Source organism: Chionomys nivalis, unplaced genomic scaffold, assembly GCF_950005125.1.
Source record: "Chionomys nivalis unplaced genomic scaffold, mChiNiv1.1 scaffold_28, whole genome shotgun sequence".
NCBI classification, from domain to species: domain Eukaryota; kingdom Metazoa; phylum Chordata; class Mammalia; order Rodentia; family Cricetidae; genus Chionomys; species Chionomys nivalis.
This window is the reverse complement of record NW_026646922.1, coordinates 7,687,742-7,708,815: the sequence shown is the minus strand read 5'-3', so window position 1 is coordinate 7,708,815 and position 21,074 is coordinate 7,687,742. Positions and strand designations below refer to the sequence as shown.

The window sequence follows — 21,074 nt, the reverse complement described above, 5'->3', positions numbered from 1 at the left end:
AGACGTCATTTGCCTTTGGGCAGCAGGAATGTGTCTCTGAGATTGCTATACTGACGTGTAGAGAAAAATTTGCAAATTGTTCTATTTATTTTAAGAGAAAATTACAGTTAGGTATGCAAACCTGTTCATCAATATCTTTGTCTCCTGCACCACAGTTCTTCCAGAAAAGAGCCTTGACCTCATAGCCTCCCCTTTTTATCATTGCAGGCACTCATGGTTGAGGCCATGACTTTGTTTCTGAATTAAACAGAAGGAAAGTTCTTTCAACCTAGAGAGTGGGCAGCTATGAAGCCCAAGCACAAAAAGATAGCCAAGAAACAGCGGACCAGGAGGTCAGTGGCCTATCTCAGTAAGTCTACAGCCATGATGAAGATGCCTCTTAGTATGAGATGCATGCCACCTGTCCAGAAGAGGAATGGGTCATCTCTCCAGAAGCCAAAACTGAATAGGCCTTTTGAGGCTCTGGAGAATATTGTCGGCTGCAGAACTTCTCACGGCTGGAAGGAAGCCAATGAACCAGTCACCCAGTGGAAAGCCATCATTCTAGATCAACTGCCAACAAATCCCTCTCTCTATTTGTTGAAGTATGGTGGGATAGATTGTGTCTATGGATTGGAGCTTCACAGTGATGAAAGGATTTTAATGCTTAAGTTCCTGCCTAACAACGTACCATTTCCTCAGGAGACAGACACTCATCTCTCAAACACCATAGTTGGCAGAGCAGTGAAACATACACTTGAGGGCACAAATGGCTCTAAGGACGACTGGAAGGGGATGGTCCTAGAGGAGGTTCCAATCATGAAGACCTGATTCTCTATTACCTACAAGAAAGATCCGGTCTTGTACATTTACCACCTCCTGGTTGACTACCTTGAAGGCAACCTCCACATCATGCCAGGCTCTTTGGAGGAGTGGACTGGGGTGGTCCAAGATGAGGTGCAGACCATGAAGACCTGTTTCTACATTACCTACGAGAAAGATCCAGTTGTGTACCTTTACCACCATCTAGATGACTACATTGAAAGCAACCTCCACATTATGCCAGGATGTCCTCCAATAGGGGTGAATTTGGAATTAGGCAGGGATTCCTTGGCAGGCAAAAGCGTGCAGCACAACGAAAAAGATGGAACCCAAAAGATAGGTAAAATTATTTACCAAGTTCCCACCAAACCTTCCGTGCATTTCATCAAGTTTGATAATGACTTCCATATCTATGTCTATGATTTGATGAAGATGTGTTAAAGTGAAATTCACAAATTTTGGGGGTCAGACTTAAAACTGTGTTTGGGGAAATCTTTTTTTCATAAATACCTCAGGTCTTCTATTAATCCTGGTATCTTTCCCAATGGAATTTTTTTTTGCTCTAAAAATACAATTTGTGAAGCTGTTATGTTGTTTGGTCAATGATGGAGTTCCTGGTGGATGGGACATCACAGAAAGACAGGCCTCAAAACAAAACAGGACTTATGGTCTTTTCCCCTTGGAGAGGGAATGACGAAAGGAGATGCAGTGTGTGGAAGAGGACAAGATGGCTGTTTAGGAAACAGAGGAGAGTGGCCAAAAATATTTAGGATATCAGAGAGGGATAATGCATGAGGAAAAACATGTCATATGGAAAGATGTGACATCGAGGTGTTGGGACTTAAGAGGATAGAGAGTGATCATGAAGGGTCACAAATGTGTACTCAGAAGCAAAGAAAATTGGGTTTCATTTGATTAATGGTTTAATTCATACCATCTGGAAGTCACTGGGTATATTAACTCCACTGGAGCATGTTGAGTGACCCGGATCCTCCTGCCTAAAGAAAAGTGTCTTCTCTCAGTGGCTCTTCTGCAATGGGTTGGACCTCATCCTACCTAATTATTTTGCCAGGCTTCTATCTACTACCTATTTTGTCATGCCTGGATTCTCTCTGTCTTGCACTCTCACAGGTCTTATGCATGCCATTCAACCCCTGTGAGTTCATTTAAACAATTGGCCTGCCTTAACTCTAAAACACTCTTCCCTTGTCATTGATCATGTTCTGTGGGATTTGGGCTATAAAACTCATAAACAGACTCTCCCGCAGCTAGGCTAAACTAGTAGTACATTGAAAAACATTGGGTGACATGCACAGATATGATGAATGCACCGAGCTCCATAAAATCAGTTACCTAGGGAATCAGTGATGTTAGGTGAAGTGTGGCAAAGACCCCACAAACCCATCAGACCCGAGGATACCAGTATGATATTGATGCCTGACTCCCATCATGCAAGGATCCTGACATCTTTAACAGGGCAGTTTTGGTTCCTTCATCTTCAAAAACTTGGTTAGTAAGGTTGTAGGTGTCAAACTGCCATTCAGGGTCCAGCATGTAGGTCACCTGTGCCAGGTCAGGTGATTTTGCTACAATGTGGGTGAAAACTTGTACCAGGGCATGCTGGTACCCTCGCCCCTTCTTCTCCTCAACATCATCATCACTCTCCTGGGTGGGTCTAGAGCACAAAGAAGGCAAAATGGACTAAGCTTCCTCCTTAGTGGATAACCTTATCTACACTCAATTTGGACTGACTTTCAGAGGGCATGCAGCACATTTTATCCTATTAGCCATCTCTTTCATTGGATCACTCACTTATCCAATGAATGATTGAATTTATCCATTCCTCCATGTCTCTATCTTCTTCAATCCCTTCTTCCATTTCCCCATGTCTTGTGTCTACAGGTTGCCCAGAGAAATCTACTATGTCTCTTCTGTTCTAGAAACTTTCATTTGTAAAGAACTTGCCCTCTCAGGGGTGGATTTTTCTGAGTTCTCTGTAGATGGAGGCCATATGAGGAGGAACAGAGGAGCAACCATGACAACACTTACGCAGTAGAGTTAGGCAGATTACAGATTGATGCCTGGCAAGCCTGTACAATGAGTCAGATTCCCATGAGCTCTGTCACTGTGATCTCACATAGATAACTCATTCAGTGTTCACGTCCAGGACATTGAGTTTTAATTTTTGTCCTAATCTGGTAAAGAAACCAAGATGAGGAGAATAGAGGAGCCTGATGTAAGGCCACAAAATGGGTCATTTGTAAAGGTAAGACTACATGCCTCCATGTGTGGTACTACCCTTCTTAGGAAATCCATCTTTCCGTAGATTAGCTATAGGCAACCCAAGTGTCCAGCACAATGCTAACCACAGGTTTGAACCTAACTGCCTTTGATTTCTGAAACAATTGCTGTCCCGTTAAGGTCTCATACCAACACAGACAGGTATGTAAGAATGCCCCACCATCACCTTAGAGCAATTTCAGGGCACCAAAGAGGCAGCAAGTTATCTTTATTGGAAATACAAATGTTTCTGGAGGGACAAAAATGTGTACATTAAAAAAAAAAAAACGATTGCTGTACTCACTACAATTTTATGTGATATGGCCCACACAGGCTTCTGGTTCTGAATACTTGGTCCTCAGGAGGTTTTGTAGGTTGTGGAGACCCAGAACCTAGCTGGAGGAATTGCGGTCTGAAAGATCAAGCCTTGATGTTTCAGGGCATTTTTTCACTGGTCCACAATGTTTACTGATTTTTTTACAGAGAACGAGAGGCCGCCTACTCCTGCTGCTATGGCTTCTGCAACATGAACAGTGAGAACCCCCTTCACACCCTGGTTGCTCTCATCACATAGGAAGGTGTAAGTCACAAACAATCTCCCACACCAGTTTATAATTATGATTCATATAATGGTTATTTCTTTTAAGGGGCAAACCTTACAGATTGCCATGCCAGTCAACAGCCCTCTGCAGGATGAGGAGAGGAGCCTAGTAGCTGGATGTGGTAATGGATGCAAGAGAGCAAGCTGAAGGCAGTTGCTCCATTTTGAAAGAGAGAGAAACCACACCCCAATGGCCTTTATCTCAGTTACTATAGCCTGAAGGAGCAGAAAGAGCTCCTGCAACACACATATTTGGACATAGCAGCAAAATTTACCAGTATGTGACAAAAACCTATTTTAGTTTATTTTTTTCATGCTTTCAGGTACATGGCAGAGACAGGATCTGCTTCATGCATTTGTGTGACCAATGATTTCCCTTTAAGAAAAAACCCACAAACGCTCCCAACAACATCATCAGCATTCAACAACATGTCCATGATTTCTTTGCTTTGCCTTTGATTGAGCGGTAAAAAATGCTGCTAGTTAATCTGTGCAAGCAATGTGAATTTCTCTGTAAATATATAGACAGAATTGACAGGTATCTTAAACATGTCAGGGGGTCACACTGCAATGGAGTGGGTTAATCATCACCATGTGACAGTGACATATTTAAGATCTCTCCTTTCTCATTAAATCTCAGAATTGTCAAGATGTTATGTTTATGTGCAGACTTCTCAGGGTGTTCTCCCATTCATGGTTTCCATGGATGTTTGATAGTTACGCTTACATGTCTTTTGCCAGATTCTGTCAGTTTTTGCCATGCACTCTCAGCTCCACAACTTCTCCTGCCCTAAGATTCTAGTTCCAGGCATTTTAGACACTTGTGACTGTTGCACGAATGTCTCATGTTTCGCCTATATGATTTGGAATGTTATTTAGCCTGAGTTTTAACTTCCATCCCTGAGTTCATTGACTTTCCTTGACCATCTTTCTTGGGCCACTGAGCTGAACTACTAGGGGTTTGCTCCAGTTACTTCTCCATGCTGAGACAGCCTACACTCTCAGTACTACTGTGATAGTGTTTCTCTAGCAAGTATTCTTCTCAAGATAAGAAGAAATTTCAATTTTATAATCTATCTGCTGTTATTGTGTCTTAAACACTTAATGCACACACACTGTTGATATCTCAACTTAGGGTGCCGTTCTGGGGTTAGTAAGAGGCTTCTCTCTAGGGGGTTCCCAGAAAGCCATGGGGTGACACCAACGAGGACCTTGGGCAGGTGAGCTGTGGGTGCCTGCACTGTGCCATGTCCCTAGGCACTACGGGTGCTTTGTCCCATAATCAGACTGATGACTATCTTGAATATCACCATAGAACTGTTGTACGGAAAAGGATGGAGATAAAGACAGGGACCCACATCAGAAAACTAGACTGAGCTACCAAGCTCCAGTTGAAGAGCTGAAGGGGAGAGAATAAGAGCAAAGAACTAAGGAATACAAGGGCTTGGTCCACCCACTGAGACACTGTGTCTGAGCTAATGGGAGATCAACAAAACCAGCTCTGCTGGGACTGACAGAGCATGGGATCAAAGTGGAAGCATTGAGTGTGGCTGAAAATTGGGACAGAAGGAGAAGCCAATGATAATGGCCCTGGGATTTGTCTGTACTGCACATACAGGCTTTAATCGATCATATATATGTACATGCATACCTTCCTCAATCTGGATGGAGGGGGGGCAAGTGCTTCCCACAGGTCAAGGTACCCTGCCCTCTATTAGGACTGGATTGGGAGTGGAGAGGATTGTTGGTTGTGTGAGTTGTTAGGGGGAGGAGGAAAGGAAGAGGAAATTTGAAATTTTTTATTTATGAAGGAAGAAAAATTCAATACAAGATAACCAATGGAGAAATGGGATCTAAGAAAAAAAACTTTCTTGTGATTTGTAGACTCAGACACCAAAGACTTTTTCAGAAAAATAAGATACTGGGATTGAGTTGCTTGGGCAAGACTGTGACTTGAGTAATTGGGAAGTTGAGTGGGGGCTTATTTTTGGTTCCCTCGTGGCTGTATACAGCTTTTGAGGAGCTGAATGCTGGATGTTTCTGTGGGTAAATAGGGAAGTAACAAGCTTGTGAGGGGATTTCTGACATAAGTAGAGCCTTGGTGATGTCACAAAGCCTTGATTCGTTGGGTAGCAACTCTGTTCCACTCAAAGCACTAGTCTTCCATGAAGGTGGGTTTATTATCCTCACAGTGCCTGAGGAGGACAGTTCAGCTCCTGGTCTCCACAACTGTTCAACAGGCTTTTTGCACCTGAACATTTCCGGATGATGGAATCTGTAGAGGTAGGACATTTTCTTTTGGTAAATATGTTTCCAAAGCAACTAAGACCTCTGTAGTACAAAAAAGTTTTCCTTCAACTGTCCTGCGGGTCCACCATTTCTGTTGTTACCAGCTCCTATATTTGATAGCTGTGGGAATGTTGAATGCCAACTATTCTTCCCACTTTATCTTTGCTAACAATATCAAATTCATCAATCCACTAAAATGGCAAAGCTCATCTTTGTCCATACGTGTTTTAAAAGATATTAATTATTTCTCAATGGCTGCTGTTGCCCAGAATAATGAGTCTTTCAGGTTGAAGTGGGTCTCACAGTACTCACTTCCACAATGAAGACACAGAATGGCTTTATGTAATATACCTGGGTCTGGATCAGGAGACCCAATACAGAGAGCCAGTGGACTGGAGTGCCATGACCTTGGGCAGGCTGTCTTGGATTGAGCCCCATACCTATTTGCTTGATGTCAAAGGAGATGTGTGGATGTCCTTCGAATTCTTTGTTATCTATTCAGATTTTTCTTACTCGTTTCGGGGATAGGCATACCGTCTCCTCTCATTGACTTAGTCAGTCAGAAAGTAGGTTTCTCAGCAGAGGTCATTTGCCTTTGGGCAGCAGGAATGTGTCTCTGAGATTGCTATACTGAGCTGTAGAGAAAAATTTGCAAATTGTCCTATTTATTTCTTAAGAGAAAATTACAGTTAGGTATGCAAACCTGTTGATCAATATCTTTGTCTCCTGCACCACAGTTCTTCCAGAAAAGAGCCTTGACCTCATAGCCTCCCCTTGTTATCCTTGCAGGCACTCATGGTTGAGGCCACGACTTTGTTTCTGAATTAAACAGAAGGAAAGTTCTTTCAACCTAGAGAGTGGGCAGCTATGAAGCCCAAGCACAGAAAGATAGCCGAGAAACAGCGGACCAAGAGGTCAGTGGCCTATCTCAGTAAGTCTACAGCCATGATGAAGATGCCTCTTAGTATGAGATGCATGCCACCTGTCCAGAAGAGGAATGGGTCATCTCTCCAGAAGCAAAAACTGAGTAGGCCTTTTGAGGCCCTGGAGAATATTGTCGGCCGCAGAATTTCTCACGGCTGGAAGGAAGCCAATGAACCAGTCACCCAGTGGAAAGCCATCATTCTAGATCAACTGCCAACAAATTCCTCTCTCTATTTGTTGAAGTATGATGGGATAGATTGTGTCTATGGATTGGAGCTTCACAGTGATGAAAGGATTTTAAACCTTAAGTTTCTGCCTAACAACGTACCATTTCCTCAGGAGACAGACACTCATCTCTCAAACACCATAGTTGGCAGAGCAGTGAAACATACATTTGAGGGCACAAATGGCTCTAAGAATGACTGGAAGGGGATGGTCCTAGAGGAGGTGCCATTCATGAAGACCTGGTTCTATATTACCTACAAGAAAGATCCGGTCTTGTACATTTACCACCTCCTGGTTGACTACCTTGAAGGCAACCTCCACATCATGCCAGGCTCTATGGAGGAGTGGACTGGGGTGGTCCCAGATGAGGTGCAGACCATGAAGACCTGTTTCTACATTACCTACGAGAAAGATCCAGTTGTGTACCTTTACCACCATCTAGATGACTACATTGAAAGCAACCTCCACATTATGCCAGGATGTCCTACAATAGGGGTGAATTTGGAATTAGGCAGGGATTCCTTGGCAGGCAAAAGCGTGCAGCACAACGAAAAAGATGGAACCCAAAAGATAGGTAAAATTATTTACCAAGTTCCCACCAAACCTTCCGTGCATTTCATCAAGTTTGATAATGACTTCCATATCTATGTCTATGATTTGATGAAGATGTGTTAAAGAGAAATTCACAAATTTTGGGGGTCAGACTTAAACTGTGTTTGGGGAATTCTTTTTTTCAGAAATACCTCAGGTCTTCTATTAATCCTGGTATATTTCCCAATGAAATTTTTTTTTGCTCTAAAAATAAAATTTGTGAAGTTGTTATGTTGTTTGGTCAATGATGGAGTTTCTGGTGGATGGGACATCACAGAAAGACAGGCCACAAAACAAAAAGGACTTATGGTCTTTTCCCCTTGGAGAGGGAATGACGAAAGGAGATGCAGTGTGTGGAAGAGGACAAGATGGCTGTTTAGGAAACAGAGGAGAGTGGCCGAAAAGATGTAGGATCTCAGAGAGGGATAATGCATGAGGGAAAAACATGTCATATGGAAAGATGTGACATCGAGGTGTTGGGACTTAAGAGGATAGAGAGTGAATATGAAGGGTCACAAATGTGTACTCAGAAGCAAAGAAAATTGGGTTTCATTTGATTAATGGTCTAATTCATACCATCGGGAAGTCACTGAGTATATTATCTCCACTGGAGCATGTTGAGTGACCCGGATCCTCCTGCCTAAAGAAAAGTGTCTCCTCTCAGTGGCTCTTCTGCAATGGGGTGGACCTCAGGCTACCTACTTACTTTTGCCAGGCTTCTATCTACTACCTATTTTGTCATGCCTGGATTCTCTCTGCCTTGCACTCTCACAGGTCTTATGCATGCCATTCAACCCCTGTGAGTTCATTTAAACAATTGGCCTGCCTTAACTCTAAAACACTGTTCCCTTGTCATTGATCATGTTCTGTGGGATTTGGCCTATAAAACTCATAAACAGACTCACCCGCACCTAGGCTAAACTAGTAGTACATTGAATCACATTGGTGTGTGACATGCACAGATATGATGCATGCACCGAGCTCCATAAAATCAGTAACCTAGGGAATCAGTGATGTTAGGTGAAGTGTGGCAAAGACCCCACAAACCCATCAGACCCGAGGATACCAGTATGATATTGATGCCTGACTCCCATCATGCAAGGATCCTGACATCTTTAACAGGGCAGTTTTGGTTCCTTCATCTTCAAAAACTTGGTTAGTAAGGTTGTAGGTGTCAAATTGTCATTCAGGGTCCGTCATGTAGGTCACCTGTGCCAGGTCAGGTGATTTTGCTACAATGTGGGTGAAAACTTGTACCAGGGCATGCTGGTACCCTCGCCCCTTCTTCTCCTCAACATCATCATCACTCTCCTGGGTGGGTCTAGAGCACAAAGAAGGCAAAATGGACTAAGCTTCCTCCTTAGTGGATAACCTTATCTACACTCAATTTGGACTGACTTTCAGAGGGCATGCAGCACATTTTATCCTATTAGCCATCTCTTTCATTGGATCACTCACTTATCCAATGAATGATTGAATTTATCCATTCCTCCATGTCTCTATCTTCTTCAATCCCTTCTTCCATTTCCCCATGTCTTGTGTCTACAGGTTGCCCAGAGAAATCTACTATGTCTCTTCTGTTCTAGAAACTTTCATTTGTAAAGAACTTGCCCTCTCAGGGGTGGATTTTTCTGAGTTCTCTCTAGATGGAGACCATATGAGGAGGAACAGAGGAGCAACCATGACAACACTTGCGCAGTAGATTTAGGCAGATTACAGATTGATGCCTGGCAAGCCTGTACAATGAGTCAGATTGCCATGAGCTCTGTCACGGTGATCTCACATAGATAACTCACACAGTGTTCACGTCCAGGACATTGAGTTTTAATTTTTGTCCTAATCTGGTAAAGAAACCAAGATGAGGAGAATAGAGGAGCCTGATGTAAGGCCACAAAATGGGTCATTTGTAAAGGTAAGACTACATGCCTCCATGTGTGCTGCTACCCTTCTTAGGAAATCCATCTTTCCATAGATTAGCTATAGGCAACCCGTGTCCAGCACACTGCTAACCACAGGTTTGAACCTAACTGCCTTTGTTTTCTGAAACATTTGCTGTCCCGTTAAGGTCTCATAACAACACAGCAAGGTATGTAAGAATGCCCCACCATCACCTTAGAACAATTTCAGGACACCAAAGAGGCAGCAAGTTATCTTTATTGGAAATACAAATGTTTCTGGAGGGACAAAAGGATGTACATTAAAAAAAAAAAAACGATTGGTGTACACACTACGATTTTATGTGATATGGCCCACACAGGCTTCTGGTTCTGAATACTTGGTCCTCAGGAGGTTTTGTAGGTTGTGGAGACCCAGAACCTAGCTGGAGGAATTGCGGTCTGAAAGCTCAAGCCTTGATGTTTCAGGGCATCCTTTCACTGGTCCCCAATGTTTACTGATTTCCTTACAGAGAATGAGAGGCCTCCTACTCCTGCTGCCATGGCTTCTGCAACATGAACAGTGAGAACCCCCTTCACACCCTGGTTGTTCTCATCACATAGGAAGGTGTAAGTCACAAACAATCACCCACACCAGTTTAGAATTATGATTCATAAAATGGTTATTTCTTTTAAGGGGCACACCTTACAGATTGCCATGCCAGACAACAGCCCTCTGCAGGATGAGGAGAGGAGCCTAGTAGCTGGATGTGGAGATGGATGCAAGAGAGCAAGCTGAAGGCAGTTGCTCCATTTTGAAAGAGAGAGACACCACACGCCAATGGCCTTTATCTCAGTTGCTATAGCGTGAAGGTGCAGAAAGAGCTCCTGCAACACACATATATAAACATAGCAGCAAAATTTACCAGTATGTGACAAAAACCTATTTTAGTTTATTTCTTCATGCTTTCAGGTACATGGAAGAGACAGGATCTGCTTCATGCATTTGTGTGACCCATGATTTCCCTTTAAGAAAAAACCCACAAATGCTCCCAACAACATCATCAGCATTCAACAACATGTCCATGATTTCTTTGCTTTGCCTTTGATTGAGCGGTAAAAAATGCTGCTAGTTAATCTGTGCAAGCAATGTGAATTTCTCTGTAAATATATAGACAGAATTGACAGGTATCTTAAACATGTCAGGGGGTCACACTGCAATGGAGTGGGTTAATCATCACCATGTGACAGTGACATATTTAAGATCTCTCCTTTGTCATTAAATCTCAGAATTGTCAAGATGTTATGTTTTTGTGCAGACTTCTCAGGGTTTTCTCCCATTCATGGTTTCCATGGATGTTTGCTAGATACGCTTACATGTCTTTTGCCAGATTCTGTCAGTTATTGCAATGCACTCTCAGCTCCACAACTTCTCCTGCCCTAAGATTCTAGCTCCAGGCATTTTAGACACTTGTGACTGTTGCACGAGTGTCTCATGTTCCGCCTAAATGATTTGGAATGTTATTTAGCCTGAGTTTTAACTTCCATCCCTGAGTTCATTGACTTTCCTTGACCATCTTTCTTGGGCCACTGAGCTGAACTACTAGGGGTTTGCTCCAGTTACTTCTCCATGCTGAGACAGCCTACACTCTCAGTACTACTGTGATAGTGTTTCTCTAGCAAGTATTCTTCTCAAGATAAGAAGAAATTTCAATATTATAATCCATCTGCTGTTATTGTGTCTTAAACACACAAACACACCCCCATAAGTTAATGCACACACACTGTTGATATCTCAACTTAGGGTGCCGTTCTGGGGTTAGTAAGAGGCTTCTCTCTAGAGGGGTTCCCAGAAAGCCATGGGGTGACACCAACGAGTACCTTGGGCAGGTGAGCTGTGGGTGCCTGCACTGTACCATGTCCCTAGGCACTACGGGTGCTTTGTCCCATAATCAGACTGATGACTATCTTGAATATCACCATAGAACTGTTGTACGGAAAAGGATGGAGATAAAGACAGGGACCCACATCATAAATTAGACTGAGCTACCAAGCTCCAGTTGAAGAGCTGAAGGGGAGAGAATAAGAGCAAAGAACTAAGGAATACAAGGGCTTGGTCCACCCACTGAGACACTGTGTCTGAGCTAATGGGAGATCAACAAAACCAGCTATGCTGGGACTGACAGAGCATGGGATCAAAGTGGAAGCATTGAGTGTGGCTGACAATTGGGACAGAAGGAGAAACCAATGATAATGGCCCTGTGATTTGTCTGCACAGCACATACAGGCTTTAATCGATCATATATATGTACATGCATACCTTCCTCAATCTGGATGGAGGGGGGGCAAGTGCTTCCCACAGGTCAAGGTACCCTGCCTTCTATTAGGACTGGATTGGGAGTGGAGAGGATTGGTGGTTGTGTGAGTTGTTAGGGGGAGGAGGAAAGGAAGAGGAAATTTGAAATTTTTTATTTATGAAGGAAGAAAAATTCAATACAAGATAACCAATGGAGAGATGGGATCTAAGAAAAAAAACTTTCATGTGATTTGTTGACTCAGACACCAAAGACTTTTTCAGAAAAATAATATACAGGGATTGAGTTGCTTGGGCAAGCGTGTGACTGGAGTAATTGGGAAGATGAGTTGGGGCTTATTTTGGGTCCCCTGGGGCTGTATACAGCTTTTGAGGGGCTGAATGCTGGATGTTTCTGTGGGTAAATAGGGAAGTAAAAAGCTTGTGAGGGGATTTCTGACATAAGTAGAGCCTTGGTGATGTCACAAAGCCTTGATTCATTGGGTAGCAACTCTGTTCCACTCAAAGCACTAGTCTTCCATGAAGGTGGGTTTATTATCCTCACAGTGCCTGAGGAGGACAGTTCAGCTCCTGGTCTCCACAACTGTTCAACACGCTTTTTGCACCTGAACATTTCTGGAAGATGGAATCTGGAGAGGTAGGACATTTTTTTTTGGTAAATATGTTTCCAAACTAACTAAGACCTATGTAGCACAAAAATGTTTTCCTTCAAATGTCCTGCGGTCCACATTTTCTGTTGTTACCAGCTCCTATATTTGATAGCTGTGGGGATGGTGAATGCCAGCTATTCTTCCCACTTTATCTTTGCTAACAATATCAAATTCATCAATCCACTAAAATGGCAAAGCTCCTCTTTTCCATAGGTGTTTTAAAAGATACTAATTATTTCTCAATGGCTGCTGTTGCCCAGAATAATGAGTCTTTGAAGTTGAAGTGGGTCTCACAGTACGCACTTCCACAATGAAGACACAGAATGGCTTTATGTAATATACCTGGGTCTGGATCAGGAGACCCAATACAGAGAGCCAGTGGACTGGAGTGCCATGACCTTGGGCAGGCTGTCTTGGATTGAGCCCCCTACCTATTAGCTTGATCTCGAAGGAGACGTGTGGATGTCCTTTGAATTCTTTGTATCTGTTCAGATTTTTCTTACTCGTTTCAGGGATAGGCATACCTTCTCCTCACATTGACTTAGTCAGTCAGAAAGTGGGTATCTCATGAGAAGTCATTTGCCTTTGGGCAGCAGGAATGTGTCTCTGAGATTTATATACTGAGCTGTAGAGAAAAATTTGCAAATTGTCCTATTTATTTCTTAAGAGAAAATTACAGTTAGGTATGCAAACCTGTTGAACAATATCTTTGTCTCCTGCACCACAGTTCTTCCAGAAAAGAGCCTTGACCTCATAGCCTCCCCTTGTTATCCTTGCAGGCACTCATGGTTGAGGCCACGACTTTGTTTCTGAATTAAACAGAAGGAAAGTTCTTTCAACCTAGAGAGTGGGCAGCTATGAAGCCCAAGCACAGAAAGATAACCAAGAAACAGCGGACCAGGAGGTCAGTGGCCTATCTCAGTAAGTCTACAGCCATGATGAAGATGCCTCTTAGTATGAGATGCATGCCACCTGTCCAGAAGAGGAATGGGTCATCTCTCCAGAAGCAAAAACTGAGTAGGCCTTTTGAGGCCCTGAAGAATATTGTCAGCCGCAGAATTTCTCACGGCTGGAAGGAAGCCAATGAACCAGTCACCCAGTGGAAAGCCATCATTCTAGATCAACTGCCAACAAATCTCTCTCTTTATTTGTTGAAGTATGATGGGATAGATTGTGTCTATGGATTGGAGCTTCAAATTGATTTAAGGATTTTAATGCTTAAGTTCCTGCCTAACAACGTACCATTTCCTCAGGAGACAGACACTCATCTCTCAAACACCATAGTTGGCAGAGCAGTGAAACATACATTTGAGGGCACAAATGGCTCTAAGGATGACTGGAAGGGGATGGTCCTAGAGGAGGTGCCAATCATGAAGACCTGGTTCTATATTACCTACAAGAAAGATCCGGTCTTGTACGTTTACCACCTCCTGGTTGACTACCTTGAAGGCAACCTCCACATCATGCCAGCTCTATGGAAGAGTGGACTGGGGTAGTCCAAGATGAGGTGCATACCATGGAGACCTGTTTCTACATTACCTACAAGAAAGATCCAGTTGTGTACCTTTACCACCATCTAGATGACTACATTGAAAGCAACCTCCACCTTATGCCAGGATGTCCTCCAATAGGGGTGAATTTGGAATTAGGCAGGGATTCCTTGGCAGGCAAAAGCGTGCAGCACAACGAAAAAGATGGAACCCAAAAGATAGGTAAAATTATTTACCAAGTTCCAACCAAACCTTCCGTGCATTTCATCAATTTTGATAATGACTTACATATCTATGTCTATGATTTGATGAAGATCTGTTAAAGTGAAATTCACAAATTTTGGGGGTCAGACTTAAAACTGTGTTTGGGGAAATCTTTTTTTCATAAATACCTCAGGTCTTCTATTAATCCTGGTATCTTTCCCAATGGAATTTTTTTTTGCTCTAAAAATACAATTTGTGAAGGTGTTATGTTGTTTGGTCAATGATGGAGTTTCTGGTGGATGGGACATCACAGAAAGACAGGCCTCAAAACAAAACAGGACTTATGGTCTTTTCCCCTTGGAGAGGGAATGACGAAAGGAGATGCAGTGTGTGGAAGAGGACAAGATTGCTGTTTAGGAAACAGAGGAGAGTGGCCAAAAAGATGTAGGATCTCAGAGAGGGATAATGCGTGAGGGAAAAACATGTCATATAGAAAGATGTGACATCGAGGTGTCGGGACTTAAGAGGATAGAGAGTGATCATGAAGGGTCACAAATGTGTACTCAGTAGCAAAGAAAATTGGGTTTCATTTGATTAATGGTTTAATTCATACCATCTGGAAGTCACTGGGTATATGAACTCCACTGGACCATGTTGAGTGACCCGGATCCTCCTGCCTAAAGAAAAGTGTCTCCTCTCAGTGGCTCTTCTGCATGGGGTGGACCTCAGGCTACCTACTTACTTTTACCAGGCTTCTATCTACTACCTATTTTGTCATGCCTGGATTCTTTCTGTCTTGCACTTTCACAGGTCTTATGCATGCCATTCAACCCCTGTGAGTTCATTTAAACAATTGGCCTGCCTTAACTCTAAAACACTGTTCCCTTGTCATTGATCATGTTCTGTGGGATTTGGCCTATAAAACTCATAAACAGACTCACCCGCACCTAGGCTAAACTAGTAGTACATTGAATCACATTGGTGTTTGACATGCACAGATATGATATATGCACTGATCTCCATAAAATCAGTTACCTAGGGAATCAGTGATGTTAGGTGAAGTGTGGCAAAGACCCCACAAACCCATCAGACCCGAGGATACAAGTATGATATTGATGCCTGACTCCCATCATGCAAGGATCCTGACATCTTTAACAGGGCAGTTTTGGTTCCTTCATCTTCAAAAACTTGGTTAGTAAGGTTGTTGGTGTCAAACTGCAATTCAGGGTCCGTCATGTAGGTCACCTGTGCCAGGTCAGGTGATTTGGCTACAATGTGGGTGAAAACTTGTACCAGGGCATGCTGGTACCCTCGCCCCTTCTTCTCCTCAACATCATCATCACTCTCCTGGGTGGGTCTAGAGCACAAAGAAGGCAAAATGGACTAAGCTTCCTCCTTAGTGGATAACCTTATCTACCCTCAATTTGGACTGACTTTCAGAGGGCATGCAGCACATTTTATCCTATTAGCCATCTCTTTCATTGGATCACTCACTTATCCAATGAATGATTGAATTTATCCATTCCTCCATGTCTCTATCTTCTTCAATCCCTTCTTCCATTTCCCCATGTCTTGTGCCTACAGGTTGCCAAGATAAATCTACTATGTCTCTTCTGTTCTAGAAACTTTAATTTGTAAAGAACTTGCCCTCTCAGGGGTGCATTTTTCTGAGTTCTCTGTAGATGGAGACAATATGAGGAGGAACAGAGGAGCAACCATGACAACACATGCGCAGTACAGTTAGGCAGATTACAGATTGTTGCCTGGCAAGCCTGTACAATGAGTCAGATTCCCATGTGCTCTGTCACTGTGATCTCACATAGATAACTCATTCAGTGTTCACGTCCAGGACATTGAGTTTTAATTTTTGTCCTAATCTGGTAAAGAAACCAAGATGAGGAGAATAGAGGAGCCTGATGTAAGGCCACAAAATGGGTCATTTGAAAAGGTAAGACTACATGCCTCCATGTGTGCTGCTACCCCTCTTAGGAAATCCATCTTTCCATAGATTAGCTATAGGCAACCCAAGTGTCCAGCACATTGCTAACCACATGTTTGAACCTTATAGCCTTTGATTTCTGAAACAATTGCTGTCCCCTTAAGGTCTCATAATACACAGCAAGGTATGTAAGAATGCCCCACCATCACCTTATAGCAATTTCAGGACACCAAATAGGCAGCAAGTTATCTTTATTGGAAATACAAATGTTTATGGAGGGACAAAAGGATGTACATTAAAAAAAAAAACGATTGGTGTACTCATTATGATTTTATGTGATATGGCCCACACAGGCTTCTGGTTCTGAATACTTGGTCCTCAGGAGGTTTTGTAGGTTGTGGAGACCCAGAACCTAGCTGGAGGAATTGCGGTCTGAAAGCTCAAGCCTTGATGTTTCAGGGCATCCTTTCACTGGTCCCCAATGTTTACTGATTTCCTTACAGAGAATGAGAGGCCTCCTACTCCTGCTCCATGGCTTCTGCAACATGAACAGTGAGAACCCCCTTCACACCCTGGTTGCTCTCATCACATAGGAAGGTGTAAGTCACAAACAATCTCCCACACCAGTTTAGAATTATGATTCATAAAATGGTTATTTCTTTTAAGGGGCACACCTTACAGATTGCCATGCCAGACAACAGCCCTCTGCAGGATGAGGAGAGGAGCCTAGTAGCTGGATGTGGAGATGGATGCAAGAGAGCAAGCTGAAGGCAGTTGCTCCATTTTGAAAGAGAGAGACACCACACGCCAATGGCCTTTATCTCAGTTGCTATAGCCTGAAGGAGCAAAAAGAGCTCCTGCAACACAATATTTTGTCATAGCAGCCAAATTTACCAGTATGTGACAAAAACCTATTTTAGTTTATTTTTTTCATGCTTTCAGGTACATGGCAGAGACAGAATCTGCTTCATGCATTTGTGTGACCAATGACTTCCCTTTAAGAAAAAACCCACAAACACTCCCAACAACATCATCAGCATTCAACAACATGTCCTTGATTTCTTTGCTTTGCCTTTGATTGAGCGGTAAATCATGCTGCTAGTTATTCTGTGCAAGCAACGTGAATTTCTCTGTAAATATATAGACAGAATTGACAGGTATCTTAAACATGTCAGGGGTTCACTCTGCAACGGAGTGGGTTAATCATCACCATGTGACAGTGACATATTTAAGATCTCTCCTTTGTCTTTTAATCTCAGAATTGTCAAGATGTTATGTTTTTGTGCAGACTTCTCAGGGTTTTCTCCCTTTCATGGTTTCCATGGATGTTTGCTAGATACGCTTACATGTCTTTTGCCAGATTCTGTCAGTTATTGCAATGCACTCTCAGCTCCACAACTTCTCCTGCCCTAAGATTCTAGCTCCAGGCATTTTAGACACTTGTGACTGTTGCACGAGTGTCTCACGTTCCGCCTGAATGATTTGGAATGTTATTTACCCTGAGTTTTAACTTCCATCCCTGAGTTCATTGACTTTCCTTGACCATCTTTCTTGGGCCACTGAGCTGAACTACTAGGGGTTTGCTCCAGTTACTTCTCCATGCTGAGACAGCCTACACTCTCAGTACTACTGTGATAGTGTTTCTGTAGCAAGTATTCTTCTCAAGATAAGAAGAAATTTCAATATTATAATCCATCTGCTGTTATTGTGTCTTAAACACACAAACACACCCCCATAAGTTAATGCACACACACTGTTGATATCTCAACTTAGGGTGCCATTCTGGGGTTAGTAAGAGGCTTCTATCTAGAGGGGTTCCAGAAAGCCATGGGGTGACACCAACGAGGACCTTGGACAGGTGAGGTGTGTGTGCCTGCACTGTGCCATGTCCCTAGGCACTACGGGTGCTTTGTCCCATAATCAGACTGATGACTATCTTGAATATCACCATAGAACTGTTGTACGGAAAAGGATGGAGATAAAGACAGGGACCCACATCAGAAAACTAGACTGAGCTACCAAGCTCCAGTTGAAGAGCTGAAGGGGAGAGAATAAGAGCAAAGAACTAAGGAATACAAGGGCTTGGTCCACCCACTGAGACACTGTGTCTGAGCTAATGGGAGATCAACAAAACCAGCTCTGCTGGGACTGACAGAGCATGGGATCAAAGTGGAAGCATTGAATGTGGCTGACAATTGGGGCAGAAGGAGAACCCAATGATAATGGCACTGGGATTTGTCTGTACTGCACATACCGGCTTTAATCGATCATATTATATGTAGATGCATACCTTCCTCAATCTGGATGGAGGGGGGGCAAGGGCTTCCCACAGGTCAAGGTACCCTGCCCTCTATTAGAACTGGATTGGGAGTGGATAGGATTGGTGGTTGCGTGAGTAATTAGGGGGAGGAGTAAAGGAAGAGGAAATTTGAAATTTATTATTTATGAAGGAAGAAAAAATCAATAGAAGATAACCAATGGAGAGATGTGATCTAAGAAAAAAAACTTTCATGTGATTTGTTGACTCAGACACCAAAGACTTTTTCAGAAAAATAAGATACAGGGATTGAGTTGCTTGGGCAAGAGTGTGACTTGAGTAATTGGGAAGATGAGTGGGGGCTTATTTTGGGTCCCCTGGTGGCTGTATACAGCTTTTGAGGAGCTGAATGCTAGATGTTTCTGTGGGTAAATAGGGAAGTAACAAGCTTGTGAGGGGATTTCTGACATAAGTAGAGCCTTGGTGATGTCACAAAGCCTTGGTTCGTTGGGTAGCAACTCTGTTCCACTCAAAGCACTAGTCTTCCACGAAGGTGGGTTTATTATCCTCACAGTGCCTGAAGAGGACAGTTCAGCTCGTGGTCTCCACAACTGTTCAACAGGCTTTTTGCACCTGTACATTTCCGGAGGATGGAATCTGTAGAGGTAGGACATTTTCTTTTGGTAAATATGTTTCCAAAGCAACTAAGACCTCTGTAGTATAAAAAAGTTTTCCTTCAAATTTCCTGCGGGTCCACCATTTCTGTTGTTTCCAGCTCCTATATTTGATAGCTGTGGGGATGGTGAATGCCTGCTATTCTTCCCACTTTATCTTTGCTAACAATATCAAATTCATCAATCCACTAAAATGGCAAAGCTCCTCTTTGTCCATATGTGTTTTAAAAGATACTAATTATTTCTCAATGGCTGCTGTTGCCCAGAATAATGAGTCTTTCAGGTTGAAGTGGGTCTCACAGTACTCACTTCCACAATGAAGACACAGAATGGCTTTATGTAATATACCTGGGTCTGGATCAGGAGACCCAATACAGAGAGCCAGTGGACTGGAGTGCCATGACCTTGGGCAGGCTGTCTTGGATTGAGCCCCCTACCTATTAGCTTGATGTAAATCAGACGTGTGGTTGTCCTTCAAATTCTTTGTTATCTGTTCAGATTTTTCTTACTCGTTTCGGGGATAGGCATACCTTCTCCTCTCATTGACTTAGTCAGTCAGAAAGTAGGTTTCTCACTAGAGGTCATTTGCCTTTGGGCAGCAGGAATGTGTCTCTGAGATTGCTATACTGAGCTGTAGAGAAAAATGTGCAGATTGTCCTATTTATTTCTTAAGAGAAAATTAGAGTTATGTATGCAAACCTGTTGATCAATATCTTTGTCTCCTGCACCACAGTTCTTCCAGAAAAGAGCCTTGACCTCATAGCCTCCCCTTGTTATCCTTGCAGGCACTCTTGGTTGAGGCCACGACTTTGTTTCTGAATTAAACAGAAGGAAAGTTCTTTCAACCTAGAGAGTGGGCAGCTATGAAGCCCAAGCATAGAAAGATAGCCAAGAAACAGCGGACCAGGAGGTCAGTGGCCTATCTCAGTAAGTCTACAGCCATGATGAAGATGCCTCTTAGTATGAGATGCATGCCACCTGTCCAGAAGAGGAATGGGTCATCTCTCCAGAAGCAAAAACTGAGTAGGCCTTTTGAGGCCCTGGAGAATAATGTCGGACACAGTATTTCTCACGGCTGGAAGGAAGCAAATGAACCAGTCACCCAGTGGAAAGCCATCATTCTAGATCAACTGCCAACAAATCCCTCTCTCTATTTGTTGAAGTATGATGGGATAGATTGTGTCTATGGATTGGAGCTTCACAGTGATGAAAGGATTTTAAACCTTAAGTTCCTGCCTAACAACGTACCATTTCCTCAGGAGACAGATACTCATCTCTCAAACACCATAGTTGGCAGAGCAGTGAAACATACATTTGAGGGCACAAATGGCTCTAAGGATGACTTGAAGGGGATGGTCCTAGAGGAGGTGCCATTCATGAAGACCTGGTTCTATATTACCTACAAGAAAGATCCGGTCTTGTACATTTACCACCTCCTGGTTGACTACCTTAAAGGCAACCTCCACATCATGCCAGGCTCTATGGAGGAGTGGACTGGGGTGGTCCAAGATGAGGTGCAGACCATGAAGACCTGTTTCTACATTACCTACAAGAAAGATCCAGTTGTGTACCTTTACCACCATCTAGATGACTACATTGAAAGCAACCTCCACATTATGCCAGGATGTCCTCCAATAGGGGTGAATTTGGAATTAGGCAGGGATTCCTTGGCAGGCAAAAGCATGCAGCACAACGAAAAAGATGGAACCCAAAAGATAGGTAAAATTATTTACCAAGTTTCCACCAAACCTTCCGTGCATTTCATCAAGTTTGATAATGACTTACATATCTATGTCTATGATTTGATGAAGATGTGTTAAAGTGAATTTCACAAATTTGGGGTCAGACTTAAAACTGTGTTTGGAGAACACTTTTTTTCAGAAATACCTCAGGTCTTTTATTAATCCTGGTATCTTTCTCAATGGAACTTTTTTTTTGCTCTAAAAATAAAAATTTGTGAA

At 42.9% G+C, this 21,074-nt stretch overlaps 2 protein-coding genes across 2 annotated transcripts; both read left to right on the top strand.

Annotated features, from left to right (window-relative positions):
* Window positions 1-7,027: 7,027 nt before the first annotated feature.
* On the top strand, window positions 7,028-14,344 carry LOC130869135 (spindlin-3-like; the record flags this gene model as incomplete). Its single annotated transcript, XM_057761199.1, has 5 exons — window positions 7,028-7,489; window positions 7,529-7,542; window positions 7,636-7,780; window positions 13,590-14,009; window positions 14,156-14,344. Coding segments are annotated over 5 exons (1,230 nt in total), but the record flags the coding sequence as incomplete, so codon positions are not given.
* A 1,616-nt stretch (window positions 14,345-15,960) lies between these two features.
* Window positions 15,961-20,933, top strand: LOC130869133 (spindlin-2-like). The gene is made up of 4 exons (XM_057761198.1): window positions 15,961-15,977; window positions 20,177-20,615; window positions 20,667-20,680; window positions 20,774-20,933. The coding sequence occupies exons 1-4, from the start codon at window positions 15,961-15,963 to the stop codon at window positions 20,931-20,933; spliced, it is 630 nt and encodes a 209-aa protein (XP_057617181.1).
* Window positions 20,934-21,074: the final 141 nt, after the last annotated feature.